The sequence below is a fragment of the Seriola dumerili genome, unplaced genomic scaffold, assembly GCF_002260705.1.
Source record: "Seriola dumerili isolate Sdu_G_001 unplaced genomic scaffold, Sdu_1.0 BDQW01000002.1, whole genome shotgun sequence".
Lineage (NCBI taxonomy): Eukaryota > Metazoa > Chordata > Actinopteri > Carangiformes > Carangidae > Seriola > Seriola dumerili.
The window spans coordinates 2,185,051-2,200,441 of record NW_019174257.1 but is presented as its reverse complement, the minus strand read 5'-3'; the positions used below and the strand labels follow the sequence as shown (position 1 = coordinate 2,200,441).

At 40.0% G+C, this 15,391-nt stretch overlaps 1 protein-coding gene across 1 annotated transcript in view; it reads right to left on the bottom strand.

The window, feature by feature from the left end:
• Positions 1-4,464: 4,464 nt before the first annotated feature.
• The window catches only part of pex5l (peroxisomal biogenesis factor 5 like), an 87,332-nt gene continuing 76,405 nt past the window's right edge, over positions 4,465-15,391 (bottom strand). Inside the window, exons 11-16 of the mRNA XM_022754076.1 lie at positions 13,903-13,973; positions 12,039-12,240; positions 11,243-11,247; positions 9,633-9,798; positions 6,977-7,134; positions 4,465-4,783 (exon numbers count right to left, since the gene is read on the bottom strand). Coding sequence (XP_022609797.1) covers positions 4,582-4,783; positions 6,977-7,134; positions 9,633-9,798; positions 11,243-11,247; positions 12,039-12,240; positions 13,903-13,973 — 804 coding nt within the window. The 3' untranslated portion in view covers positions 4,465-4,581. The remainder of the gene's footprint in view (positions 4,784-6,976; positions 7,135-9,632; positions 9,799-11,242; positions 11,248-12,038; positions 12,241-13,902; positions 13,974-15,391) is intronic.

Here is a 15,391-nt window from a genome sequence, read left to right as displayed (position 1 = left end):
AAAGAAATGTTTTTTCATTCTGCTTCTTTACACAATAACATAACATTTCTATTTAATTCCAGTAGTTTTATTTCAAAATATCACTTTTCCAAAAGAATAACCTGCAATAAAGTCTGTTCTTTTTTTTTTAAATTATGATGAGATGAATTACAATGATCATAAGCATATAATTTTGAATGCTTTGGGTCTCCATATATAAACCATCATGAACAGGGCTGTGCAAAGTTGGTACTGAAAACATGAATTTCTTTGAATAAGTATTTGTGAATGTGTGCGGAACAACATATCCTACAGTCTTTATATAAAGATGTTAAGCATGATCAAGTTTCAACACTAAAAAACATTTGGTAAAAACAGCTTTATAGGTTGGGGTTATTGCAGTGGTTACCAGTGTGTTTATAATTTGTAGAAGTCATAATTACAAAATTTCTACAGAATATAACTATGATTAGCCAGTTGTAGCAATGTACCAGTATTTAAGCTCAAGTATGTTTGGAAGAGATTAAGTGCTTTCACCATTTCTCTCATTTCTCTGCTTGAGCCTTGCACACTCACTCGTTCTATGCAAGAAAAAGCATCTTGTGTAGAATATATACTGAATATATACATCACTTTTTGTCAAGGTTGCAGGTTTTAAAAGTGTATTGTAGAAATATTGTAAGGAAACTTCATAATATATTTCATTTTTATACGTCAGTGGGGGGAGAAAGAAAGCACTTCCATGTATTTCATGCATACAAATGAGAACAGCATTCAAAAAAACAAACAAAAAAACAAACAAAGAAAAACATGTAGAGGATCTGGCATGCGATCAACCTCAGTCTGTTCCTCAGGAGCATGCGTTAAGCTAGGTCAGTTCACCTGAGAAGGTACAGTAGTAGGTTCTACAAAAACAAAACTGTCACCAGGCATCCTATCTCAATGCACTGCAGTATGACGTACACAGTAGAGGTTTAGAATTTAAGCCAGCAATTTAAGGTTTCTTTAAAAAAATACGTTTTTCATTTTCAACACAACTACAGTATCTTGAAATGCAAAAAAAGCAAAGGCCTACAACCTCATAAGAAAACTAGGGTTGATTTGGAAATCACAATTTACCAGACATCATGATTTGAGTTTCTACAGTTCATTGTTGACGCAGGAGACAGCTGGGAGGACCAGGGACAGAATATCTGTTCATTTTTTTTTTTTTTTTTTTTTTTAAATGGAAGAATACTGGCCTGAAGAATAACTCCCAAGTTTCTCAAAAATCTCTCAAGGAACCATTACAAGTAAATTGGGATTATGATTTATGGAAAGAAAAGTGGACGGAGGCTTGCTTTGGATGTGCTAAGACTCTGATCTGATACAAATGAAGTTCCTGTGGGACAGTGTTCATCATCCGGCAGCATTAAGCGCATACACCAGAAGTGACAGTGGTGGACGTCAACAGAAACACTTGGCTAAAGCAGATGTGGCTGTGCAGCTATAACATAGATACAAACAAGACCAGAGTCTACTACAGCCATGCTAGTGGCTCTGTGACTCTGTACTTTGACACAGTGGTGCTAATGTAGGCATGCTAACATGCTCACCATGACAACGCTAACATGCTGATATTTAGCAGATATAATGTTTACCATTGTCACCATCTTAGTTCAGTGTGTTAGTGTGCTAACAGTTGCTAATTAGCACTAAACACAAAGTACAGCTGAGGCAGGCATTTGGTCTTAACCAAAGACTGGACAGATTAAAATTTTGATGGCGGTGCTTGACTAAAAAGTCAGGGACTCACCAACATCATCACAATTTATCCTGGGGGGTGGGGTGGGGGGGTGGGGGGCATGGCATGGCAATCCATTATGCCAAAATGGTGGACAGTCCACCATTGCTTTCCACAGAGCCATGCAGCTAGCACATCTGAAAATAACTTATTTAGAATTTAATGATAATGAAATATTCAACAGAATACCATTGATTGACTACTGGATAACACCCATTTCATTTGAGTAAAAAGCTGCAATGTCAATTTCTGCTTTTATCATCATCCAATCTCTCACACAGTGAATAAACTTGTGCTTCCACCTCTGCTTTGGCCTCATTGCCTTTACCATTGTGCCACTGTCAGCCTCCCTCTGATGTAGATTGCCAGTGGCATGCACATATGTGCTGTGTCTCACTGGGCTCCTCCGCCTCCTTGATCTATTAAACATCATGGTTGGCCACAGAGACTCTGTGCCAACATTTTTTTTTAAGTATCTGACTACAGCAGCTACTCGTCTGTTTCAGCTTTAAATGTCATTAGTGGTTATGTTTGAGTCTTAGTGGAATAACATTTTAACATAACTGGTTCAAAAACGGTTAAAAGTTTTCTAGTTGTACACATAAAAACAAGATTTTTCTTCTCAAAGTGCATCTAAGGTGAATTTCAAAGAGAATATATGCAGTGGACCAGTGAAGTAAAACCTGTATCTGATAGCAAAGCTTGATGTATGGCAGTGGTTTCACTGGGTGCAACTGAGGTCAAAGACATATCGCTACACCACAGGGTTATAAAACATGAAGGCTACACTTTAGGTGGATGGTGTGTGTGTGCATCTCTTTTATTTTTTTTTTCCCAGAACCACTGACAATGTGTCTCTCTTGAAAAAGAACACTTGTTTTTGTTCTCCCCCAGTTTCCTAATGAAACACTTCCTCTTATACAGACCGTGACCATCAAAGTTGTACAGTTTAGTTGATGAATGGCTCTCATACTGGTCTCTGGTTCCCCCTGATAGTGTCTTTTCAAAGCACAGAATCACCACTTCCTTTTGGTCTACGGAGGCAGACGAGGACAAACTGACAATTTCCAAACGGCAACATAAAACACGACCTTTTGCATAGGATCTGAGGATAAAAACAGCTTTCTACAGCACACCCAGACTGTGGACACGCCTGTTAAACACCAAGGTGCTGAGCTATACAGTACAGCAGATTATCTATCATTTACTATATTGCACGGCGAAGAATGTGATGTTCACTTCACAGAGTGACTTTCAAACTACCAACAGTGACGAAATAGAAGCTGTCAGCTAAAAAGCATGTTTGAAGAAAAAAGCTCTGCCTCTGAGGCGGTGCAGAAGATTTATCTGGAACACGAGAATCGCTGCATTTCATACAATCATGTTTTCTGTAGATCCATGATGATCTCATGTTTTGGATTATCAGTTTACAGGTGGTAAAATAAATAGTTTTTCAAATATGTGTGGCAGTCTGCCCAAAGATTACATAAATATTTAAATCATGCATGATGGCTGAGGCAAACTCATTTAATTAAATGTATGAGCTTCACTGCCCGTGGAGGTGCAGCAAAGATACAAAATGACTGCATTAGGAAATACCCTAAGCTGTTGTCGTGGGTCTTGGCTTGCAGCTTCACATCTTTTACCTGTAAAGTTATTATACTGTATTGAAATTAATACAGTTGGGAAAATTACAGTATGATGCTTACATCAAATGCGAGAGCCTCTAGAGTCATCCCACAAGTTAAAAGAGATATTTTTAGACCTCATATCGTTACGTTATAAAGTTTCCACACTAATGAAGGTTTTACAGATCATTGCTGCCCAGCTTTCGAGTGTATTTCTCCAACCACTCAGCATAAAGGGAACAAAGAGAAGCTCAGAGCCAAGACCAAAAAAATAAACCTAAAAAAAACAAACTAAAATTAATGGCTCAGAAAGCTTTCAAGTCCAGAAGATGGCAGTTATTTAAAGAAATTGAAACCAGTCTGAAAATGGCTTAGTGTTTTGTTGCCATAAAAATAGTATAAATAAATATTGTTGTTCGCATGCATTTGAGTAAGGCTTTACAACCTGGCTTGCACATTCCACTTGGGTTGAGGAGGTTATGTGTTTGTCTGAAGTGCAAAGGGACAATTTCTAAAAGTTATGTTAATTTTAAACAATAATAATCCATTCATGAAAATGCTTATTCATGCAGTATCATTATTCTCCATTGAAAGAGGATGAAAACAAGCCAGGGACAGAATTTCCAGGTCATATGTTGCAGTCTTTATCATTTGCTCACTAAATCCATCTTTCAGGAGAGTGAGACAGGTTTGAGTCATTGAGAGTAATTGGATTGCGTCTTTTTTTTTTCTTCTTTCTCAAAACCTCTTTTTTTTTTCTCGGCAAACAGCATGTGAGAGTTCCTCTGTGAGATTCTCAAACTGTCTGTCTGCCCGTCTCTCCTGGCTCAGCTCTGTTCCACTGGATGAGTCAGTTTTTAATTGATGTGTTCTCTAAGGCATTGCTTGTACAATCTTTGCCTGTCCTTGTGCTCTTCAGGGAAATCACAAATTGCAGTGCAAATCCATCACAAAGAAGTCACTTCAAGCACTTGGAAGAACCTGTCCTCAGAACTGCTCCAAGGTACTTGGGCGAAAAAATATAACAACTTTGACGACTGCAGTTAATTTGGACGTGCATAAAAACCACACTATTGTCTCTAACATCAGTTCCGACCTTTTCTGACGTGTGCACTTTGGGCTTTTGGCTGTTGGGTAGAAACTGAAGAGTAAGTGAAGGGGGGAGATGCTATCACCACTACCTCCCATTCCTCAAATGTCTAGGTTGAAGGCCCGCATGAGAAGATCCAGGTCGCCAATGTTTGCAGCCTGGAAGAGTTCGGGCTGGTCCATCATGGATAAAGCTATCCTCAGAGCAGCCCAGATGTTTCCGGACATCACCTCGTGCGACTGTTGGCGGCTCCGGCTTTTCCTCTGAAGGCTTAAGGCAGTCAGGAAGTTACTGGCTGCCTCTCTGGGGAAGCAACAATAAGTGCAGTTTGGTTTAGAGGATGAACAGATGTATAGACAATTATGAGACAAGAGTTTGAATAAGTCCCTTGAATAAACAGTGTAAACAGGGTTCTGTGACAGAGTTAACCCAACATCACCAAACTTCTAGCACCACCTATTTTGTAGGGATGCACAGATGAACTTTTCTGAACTGTGAGGGCCATTGAAGTAGTTCATGGTGGATCTTGAGGTCTGATCAGGATGATTGTCCTGTTGATGAAGCCAGCCACTTCTTACTTTCTTGACTGACTGCAGGGAATTGGCATATTTAGTGGAATCAATTCTTCCTTCTATCAGTGCAATGCCTCCCGTGCCACTTGCTGCTACACAACTGCAAAGAGGGAATATTTTCAACCCTCATGCTTAACAATTGGCAAAGAGGTTTAGGGAGCTAAAACTTTTGCTCATGCCACAATTAAGTGTTTTAAGTTGACAAAATAAAAAGTAGCAGTGCATTAACATTTGAGGAAATGCAAATCTTTTATGTCTGTTTGCTGCAGGCCCTGCATTTACTTAAAACATCAACAAATCATGCAAGCAATTCCTTAATAGCTCATTTCCAACACACGGCACAGGCCATGGACACTTTGGCCTACGTACGGGAGCAGCGGGGGGAACCGAACCGCAAACCCCGTGATTACCAGACCACCTGATTTCTTTTGCTAATGTTGTTACTTCCGTGCAATTAACTCACCTCCTAATGGTCCTGTCGTGTCGATTTAGGAAAGCTTGAGAAGAAATAATCATGTTTTTGTGTCAACAGAGACACCAGTTCGTCGACCGTTAGCTTTAAGCTTTAGATTTTCTTGTCTTTTCCGTCTCTCTACTGGAAATAAATCTTCTAGGATGAACTACTCTCCACTGGCATGCTGAGGTCCACTGCTTCTCGTCGACCAAGCTAAGTATTTGCTGTTTGTTGTGCTAATATGCTAAATAATACCTTCATACTATCTTCTGTTCAGTTTGTGTGCTTGGTTGCTTGATGGTTTTGCTGCTCGGGCCTGACTATGTCCTGGCTACCGGAATTATACACTATGCACTATTTGCATTGGCAGCTACCACTAGTGTTACCAAATAATGTATCCATATTATATACTCAGTAAGGACACTTAAATTCAAACCTGGGACAGTCATGAGGAAGAGATACTGCTGGGCTCTAAGTGAAATCTCAGTGGTCTGAATGTTGGCACATATGAATTGATTTCTTTTACTGGCTAAGCTTGTTGTTTTCTGGCAGATGCATAATGATTTTGTCATGCTATTGACTTTGGTAGTTGTGGAATATGAATACTCATCATGAATGCTATTGGTTGGATTGATTTTGCTTCATATTTCCTTATTGGTTTTTGCAAATACATATAATAATGTCTATATAATATTGGCTTCCCGGGATGCTCAGCAGACTTTTGTCACTTACATTAAACAGATTCACATTTTCTCTACACTTTTTTTTTATATACAGCCAAGCAGTGGATTAATATTTCATTCAATATCAGCTCTGACATTACTCATTACTAAGCTTTTCTGTATGTGCTGATAGTCATCAGCTCATCACACTAGTTAATAATTACTAAGAAGAGAATGTTTGCTGCAGGTCACAGATTTTGTGATTTTTAAATTAGAGTTGCAATGAGTGGAATGACAGAAAAATAATAATCAACAGTTTTATTAGTTTATGGTTTCCAAACAAATACTTGATTTTATTGAGAAAATAATAGGCAGATTTATTAATGAAAATATTTTTCTATCAGCCCTAATTTTGTATGTTTTGCTGCATAGTTGAAAGGTCTTGCTGAGTTTAGATCTATGCATGCTCACTTCACTAGATTGTAAATTCTTTGGAAGTGCTTTGTTGGGAAGTAGAAACATGGCAGCTGGTGCTGAGCCTGCAAAAAGAGATTCCACATTTAAGCTGATGTCTGGCTTGTACCTAATGTGGTGTTACTTTTTAATCATCTCTCCCCAGCCTGTGTTGTGCAGGGTTTGGTGTAGACTTGTGGGGCATGGCATAATCAGAGTGTATTGATTCCAAGTATCAACTAGGTACATAGTCTCACTTTATTTGTTCTTTTCACTCCCTGGACTTTTCTTTTCAAGTAATTTTACTCCAGAGTAGAAACTTTGTCGCACTCTCCTACACCCCCAGGTCACTCACCTGTGTGCCCCCAGGTTAATACAGCTGATGCCCAGGTTGTAGCGGGACCTGATAAACCCCGGCTGCAGCTCTAGGGCTCGCGTGTAAGCCTCCACCGCCTCCTCGCTCCGGTCCCCATTTGCCAGCGTGGCTCCCAGGCGATTCCACAACAAGTAGTCCTGGATGGAGTTGGGGTGGTGGGTTGGAGGATTAAGGAATGTCAGAGGGCGAGGATAAGAGATTTGTTTTTAGAGAGGTTAACTGTGATGTGTGTTGTCACATACTGTCAGCCCAAATAATGCAGCTTGTCTGTTTATTTCTGGATGTATTTAATTAGTGAACACACTGGAGAGTTCCTAATTTAGCCTGAATTAAAACTCATCAGCAGCATCTCTTCAGTTATCTATTAGTGTTAAATGCTTCCCATGCTTCAAAGGCCTGCAGAAGTAACTGACAGTGTCTTTAACAGTCAAGTACAAGTGAAATAGAGCTGAATAATCTGAGCTGCTACACAACACTCAGCCTTGTATCTTCAGTGACAGCATGACAAAGCAGCGTTAGAGCAGAAAGCTATAATTCGCTTTGTTTTTTTTTGTTGAGGCACAGACAACAATAAAGTGTTTTAAATGCATGGCGCAGCTCCCTGCTATATAGTCAGCTAACAAGGGTAATTTGAGGAGAGCTGAGTTACACCACACAGGGTGTCCTTGCCGTTGTTTCCCACCTGCGGGTAGACAGGCACATACAGAGGTCATGGTCTGCTACAGTATAGGGGTCCTTCATCTCTGGCTAAGCTTAGCAGCGGGATATAATTATCTCCCTTTGGGTTCGGAGCTATTTTTCCAGCAGGGGAGCAGATATTACCAAGTCAAATGTGGGAGGTTGGATTTAACAGTGAGTAATATTCGTGCCGACTTGGGACAGTGCTGGGAGGACAGGGACTGATTTGCATGAAGGAAAGATGAAGGATGGAAGGAAGGTTTGTGGTTGTATTTGTGTGCTTGCTTGTTTTGTTTGTTGCGTATGCGTGCACTCCATTGTATGAAATATGTGTCTCAGTCTGTTTTTAGTTTTCTGTGTAAATGTGTGTGCATGTGTGTGGACTAGATCTGGCTCTGCTCTTGTGCTGCATCATGAGTGAGCATGTATGTGTACCAGTTTAGAGTTCATGAGGCCAGATTTGGCAGCTCCTCGCTTCACATATTGGTGTGACAGTTTGATGTGCCTCACTGCATCTGTTTGCATGAGCTCTCCCTCGGCATTTGTGGCTCCGTCGTCTCTAAGGATGTGTACTTGCTTAAGGGCTTCATGTCTGCCAAATGTGTTTGCATGGGAACATGTGGTGTGTGACAGATCATGGTTTTTATAGTATGTGTGCGCTCTATGTGGTGTTTGTATGTCTGTGTGTGAAGTTGCTTTAGCAGATCATTGTATGCGTTTCTCAACATAAACAAAATGCAGCAGCTAACGTCAGATAATGTGCTGACCTTCTAAGACACACATGGGATCATGGATCAGTATTCAAGGGAAAGTTACAGATTATTATACAGCTCTAACATTGATTTGAAAATATATTGACAATGCATTGTGTAGTTTCAGTGTCTTACTATCATTGTTACAATAATTCACAATTCGCATGGGCAAAAGGAAAGAAGTGAATAAGTTTGCCTCTAGAGTCACACAAAGATGAAGTTTTATTTCAGCAGTTATTGAGATAACACTATGAAATGTTCATATCTGCACATGCCTCCCTGTAGAATATAGCCGCCTATCAACAGCCCCCAGCAATATTTAAACAACAAGCATCACTGGCTTCCTACAAGGTGACGACAAACCGGAACAATTTTGTAAAACGTATCTTCTTTGAATATCTGAATGAGCCTCTGATCAGCCACAAATAGTGATTAATGAAAGGCCCAGAGTTTACATTTTTGGCACAATGCAGTGCCAGCTGGAGTCAACCAGCTGTCAGACATGTTGTCTCTGAAAGGAAACCAGTGCATCCCATGTGTTCACCAATCACAGCTTACAGTACTGCTGAACAATTAATCGAAAATATTATCAAAATGTGTAATTTCCAAAGTGCATTATCCAATTCACAGGAGCTGCTTTTGATAAAGGTAAAATGTATCACAGCATACCATCATAAATGAAGCCCTATGGTGCTACAGAGATGCCCCGGCCTACATATCATGTTTCCCAGACATAAGGGAACATGCTTGTTTGGTACAGGCCCCAGCAAAAATCATAGCATTATCATTGTTATATTTTATTTCAGTAAAAATGAAATGCAAAAATTACCTTTACCACTAAAATCGTGACTCATCACAATTGTAAAATCTCTCAAACTATAACAATATGATTTTTTTGAATATCGTTTGGCCTCATCTTACAGACAGCAGGGTAGTTGTCATTTCCATTTTGATTTAAGATGCAAGTAACTTATTATTGTTATTGTTATTAACTAAGTTTATTACCTTTCATGTTTCTGGTCTTTTCTTGGCCACACCCACTGAGACTTGAGTTGACCAATAAGATTATTTCTTCCACCAGAGCATCTATGCTCCTGAGCGTAGCGTTTGTATAACTACAGCTCCACTCTGTCTTATCTGCATGTTTCTGCCATGGTGGGTGTGTGGGTGGGTGGGTGGGTGGGTGGTTGGGTGGGTGTTTGTACCTCGGGCCGCACGGACAGGGCTGTATTGAAGGCCTCCACAGCTTTGTTGAACTCTCCGCTGAGGTTGTAAAGCACCCCGAGGCCCGTCTGCAAATCCGGGTCGATGATGTCTGAGTTGTGCTGAACTGCTTCCAGGAAGAGCTCCTTGGCCTCGGGTAACAGGGAGCTGTGGACACACACACACACACACACACACACACACACACACACAGAGAGATAAGGATTAGTGTGACTTAAGGCTGCTGAGTGAGCGCTCTTAAGATTGCAGTGCTATGATGTGCACTGTACTGCATGTCAACTTTTACTCACAGTGTAAGAAAATGAGAGAGAGGGAGGGAGAAAGGAATAGATTGACAAGAGTGTAAAGGAGTGATAAAGTGAGGGAAGAAGAAATGGGAGAAATGAGAGTAAGGAAAAATGCAGAGAGAGTTGTGTGAAAGAAGGGCCAGTGGTATTGAAGCAGTGGGTTTCTGTCCCATTTACATAAATTAAGTCCTCTGAGTTGTTAGAAATAGTAGTTTAGTGTCTTGGATTATTGTAAACCCTTGTACATTCAGTACAGACTTTGTATTTTATTCCTCTTTTTCATTAAGTATTTAATGACATGTATTTGTACTTGAGTCACTTTGTTGTGTTCTGGCTGTTATTTTCTTGATTTCCACTAAAGCAGTGTTTCTCAAACCTTTTTCTGTCAGGCCTCCTCAATTAAATTTATTTTTATTTTTTTCAACTAACAACAACTAACTAACAATAAGCTGAAAATAACATTATGAACTCAATGGTTCTTGTTTCTAATGAGGTTCTGATTCAGCACATACTGTAGCTGTGTTGACTGTGAACTTGACAGCCACATACAGTAGACTTCATCATCAGTTTTTGGTTTAGACTTGAGTGTTTGTCCGTCCGTCTTGTGCTTTACATGTTGGTCTGTTCCATCTGAATGAATGTCATTAACCTGAATGTCAAAAGCCTTGCATCAGAGTGCTCTTGCTTGTTCACTGGTCACACAGTGTTTGCATTCATCCAGCTGAAGTCCTACTAAACATTTCTCTTCACTGTCATGCCTGACCCCCTGCAATTTCTACATCCCTCTATGAAGGCTAAATTCTCACAGTTTGAGAACCTCTGCACAAAAGTGAAAGATTACAGACAGACTGCTACTTCTGCCTCAGTGGGCATTTGGTCCTTAGCTTATGGGTAAAGATATGGATTGCCCTTTGTGTTATGTTCCCATTAGAGCGGCCACAACAGAGGGAGGGAAGGCAAAGGATAAATGGAGGAGATAGAAGTGCAGAGAAGAGTGTATAATGAGGCCAAAGAGAGAGGGATGGAGTGAGCAGTAGAAATTAAAAGATGGCTATCGCATGGATTAAATGGGAGATCACAGGTATTGGGATGTACCTTTATCCCTTCACATTGACCAGACGATTAATGATTTGATAAAGTGCTGCTTTACCTGGGGAGAGGAGTTAGGCCTTCTCAATCTGATATACCTAACAACCTCATTTTTCTGGCTTAAGATATAACAGACGTTCTGCCACCTACAGCAGTAAGAGTTGTTACAAGATGGATACATGTATGCTGTCTAGCCCGTAAAATTAGACCAATACCAGCTGTGCTTGAGAGACCTTGAAATAAGTTTTTGGTCTCCCTGACAGTGTAATAGTAGTTTAAGTAAAACAAATGAGTCTGCTGGTAGAGATCTTGTTTTTGAATGTGCAAGATGCAGCAAAGGATGTATCATATGCATCTTTGTCACGTAATCAGTAAGTCAGAGTTGTTAGAAAAAGCTGAAATTCAGTTTAAAATCCTTAGATGGCTCCTGCATCTAAATGTAACCGCTACAGATTATTGATCCTCTTTGATAGTTTTGACATTTATATCATCACCTTTTCTAGTATTAATACATGGACAACACAGATATTGTTTTAGATTTTACACTGATGACCTTAGAGTATTATTGACTCACTCTGTCAGTGCCTGAGGGTAAAGCCAGCTGTGCTACAGCTTTCAAGTAGAGGAGGTATATGAAATGTTATATCACAAAAATCAATTTCATGATATAATACCTATGCACTGATTTAGATACCTGAATATAGTGGCATACTTAGTGTTTCAATAGACATCTAATATTGCCATAGATCAGTCCCACTTATTGATTTGCGACGTTGCCCACTGGAGTTGAAAAGATTGTTTGATTAATCTTTGGTGGAATAATAATAAAAATCAGCAACTATTTTGATAATCGATTATCGTTTCAGTCATTTTTCAAGCAAAACTTGTGAAAAAACCCCAAACACTGATTTCAGCTTCTTAAATGAGAGGGTGGCTTCTGGGTTTCTATGTCTTGCATCATAGTAAACTGAGTAGTTCAGTCTAAATACCCTACCTTTCATGTCTGCCCATATTGGGAGCATGTGACATCCTGCGTTGGGAGTTTGGTGATCCCATCAGGTTGGTCTTGCCCTTCAGCAGGTGCTTGTACTTTGGATTGTGTCGCAACCAGCGGAGCAGGGCCTCGCAGGCGTCATTGCGCATACCAGTGTTGGTCAGGCTCACTGCCAGAGCCATGAGGGCTGCGAGGTTGCTAGGGTGGAGCTCCAAACACCTGGATGGAGACGGGACCCGGGCATGGGAGAGGAGAGACGGTGTAAGGTGTGCACTTCAAAGGGAAATCTAGATTTGACAGGCATTAATTGGGACAGGCCAAAGCATAGGAACATCAGGCGGAGGCTAATGATTTCTGGATTAGGATGGATGAGCTGCTCATCTCCTGCTCTGCTGGACCAGGTTTGCATGTTGCCCTTAGCAGCAGGGTTCCATAATTTGCATTAGTTTTGCCTTTAGGAAAAAAATGCCCTTGGTGATTGAGTTATATCACCAGTTATATCATGTGGACGACTGCCACTAAGATCTACGCTGTCCTTTGTAATTGAAAAGGGCAGAAGAGCAGCACTGTGTTGGATGAACAACTTGGATTAGTTAAGGGAGGAGAGAGGCCAAAACAGGATTTAGCTTTCATCAAGATAATTTTCAAGACAGATTTGCTACAGCTGATGCGCCAACTTCCTTAAAACCCTTGTAATCTCAGACAAACCAAATTATTTCAGCCCCCCACTGCAGTGTGCTGAAGGTGAAATTACATAAACACTGTTTTAGGCTACACAGATCCACTGTACGCATACAAGGATGTGTTCTTTGTGCAAAATATTGAGATTCAAGTAATCCATGTTTTTTTGCAGAGTGACCAGACAACCATGTTTTTCAGGGACTGTCTCAGAATCGAGACTGTCCCTGGCTGCCAGTTTTAAAAAAACAACATAAAATAAACATAAATAACATTTTTGCTTTATATCTTCAATATTGTATAAAGTTTTCTGTCAAATACTATGTGGCAAAAAATAACAGAATGCAGCAGTATTGTAACATGATGCTTGCCATCTGAAACGGTGCCAGTGTAACAACAACAACAGGACGAATGCCAGGTAAACTTCTAATATCTCACTTTCATATCCAAACACTCCCCTCACAGATGGAGCTATTACATAATAAGCAAGGTAAAATATAAATCATGCAAAGATCTGAATGGTATTTCAGAATATGCATAAATCTGTTGGTTTAAGTAAGATTCTTTCAGGGATTGAAAATAAATTATTTACATTCTTTGTAATCTCATTTATTTAGAACAGCGGTGAAATGTTTTATTTCACAAAATGGGTGGTTCATGTCACACGTAGAAAAGGAAGGATGTTTTCTCTGAATGGCTGTGTCTTGTGTTTTCAGCTGACTTTGCAGTGTTCACACTCTTAGATAGGTGCAATTCCTGGCCTCAGCAGTGTTATGAATGAAAGTGGGCCACCTCCCATTGAGGACTCAGTTCATACCCTAGCTCTGTGCAATCACCATCCATGTGAAGTGCCTCTATTTTAGGAATAAAAATCGCAGAAGTTTTCCTTCCAATTTCTGGCTTATGAACTTTGGTAACACTGAAGGATGATGGTGGTGATGTTCTTCTCAGGGCTGTAGATATCATAAATCTTTACATCAAAATCAAGCTTTTCCTTTGTTTTTGTTCTTGCTTAATAGACTGCTGTCACGAGGCGTGAGGCGAATTTCATACGCTGGGCTTCATGTTTTAACATGACATTTCCACCGAGTCCCACTTGTGCAAACATATGGTGTCCCTAAGCTGTAACAGCTGACAGCTCCTCTGTGTCCGACAGCAATTTTTGATTGTAAATGGGAATCTGATGCAGTTGTTTCTCCCTACCTCTGGAGGGAGACAATTGCTGCCTGCTCGTTCTCATTTTCAGCCTGGGTGGTCCCCAGCACTTGCCAAGCCTGCAGGGAAGCAAAATACAGGTAACGGTAAACAGCGAGGTGGAAACCTAGACTCCGTACCGGGTATTCTCAAGGGGCTGAAACACAGTTACAGTGTCTCTATATCGTCTGTCAAGCGCAAAGAGTGGGATCCAACTCTGAGCCAGTGTTTCAGACAGATTGCAGCAGAGGAGCTACAGTGAATATAAACAGAACTCCACAGAATGTAAAACTTTCATTAGGTCAAACAAGAGAAAATGCAATCGTTATTAAAAATTGTGTTTCGCTAGGACGATTGTCCTTTAGATACTCTCATATACTGCATTCAGTCACCCAAACAATAGAGAGCCATTTATTTTTTCAATTTCAGAGATGATTTACTTACATATTGCTTTATCTCTTTAAAAAAGCAAAGTGATAATTTTGGTTTGGAGTCCTCATTTATTTAGAGCTGAACGATTATTCCATCAACATAAATCAGGGGCTATTTTCTATAATTGATTTATCATCTTTTTTACACTGAAAAAATATTTGGGTTTTAGACTGTTGGTTGGACAAAGAAAGGCAGTGAAGATGACACCTTGGGCTCTTGGAAGTTGTGGTGGGAATTTTTTTTCACTATTTTCAGACATTAGTTGTAGCTCTACACTTATTGAAAGACAATGAGTATGCTAAGCTTATCCGATTAGAGTTGCAACTAATGATTATAGTGTTCTCAGTCAGTTGCTTGGTTGTTTTGTGTATAAAATGTCAGAAAATGACAAACAAATGTTTCCTGAAGCTGAAGATGATGTGTTTTGTCAGTGCAGAACCCAAAGAGGTTCAATTTACAATGAGATAAAGGCAGAAAGGAGAATCTGGAAAAAGTACATGTTTGGCACTTTTGCTTGGAACATGACTCCAATGTTAGCTGATCATCAAAACAGTTGATACCCACATCAGGGAAAAGCAAATTGAAAGTACCCTTGATCAGCACAGGAGGGTAGAAAATTATGTAACTAACCCAAAATCCAAAATGTGAGATTATGAGATCCCTCCTTTGTATTTTGTGTCTGTAAGGGCATGGTTAATAACCTGTTCTGAAGCTAATCTCTATAGATGCTTCTTTGTTCCACTCTTTGAAATGAGGGGCGAAATTATTTCTGAATGATTCAGAGGTCTTCACAGTGGGGCAATAAGCCACTAAGCGCCCTAGGAGGAATTTTGGAATCGTATTAGTTCCATACACCGTGGGATAATCCTCTCCTCGGAATAACTGGCACATTTCTGTATATTCCAGGGGATTCCGAAAGTACTTTGTATGAAGGCTTTGCTCTTTCAGCCTGCAAAGAGGTCACTTCTTTTGAAATGGGGAGAATACAAAAAGGAGAAGGAACCTGCGGAATGAGCTATTTCTCAGCTCACTGGGCAAATGGAAATTCTCATCAAGAGTATGACCA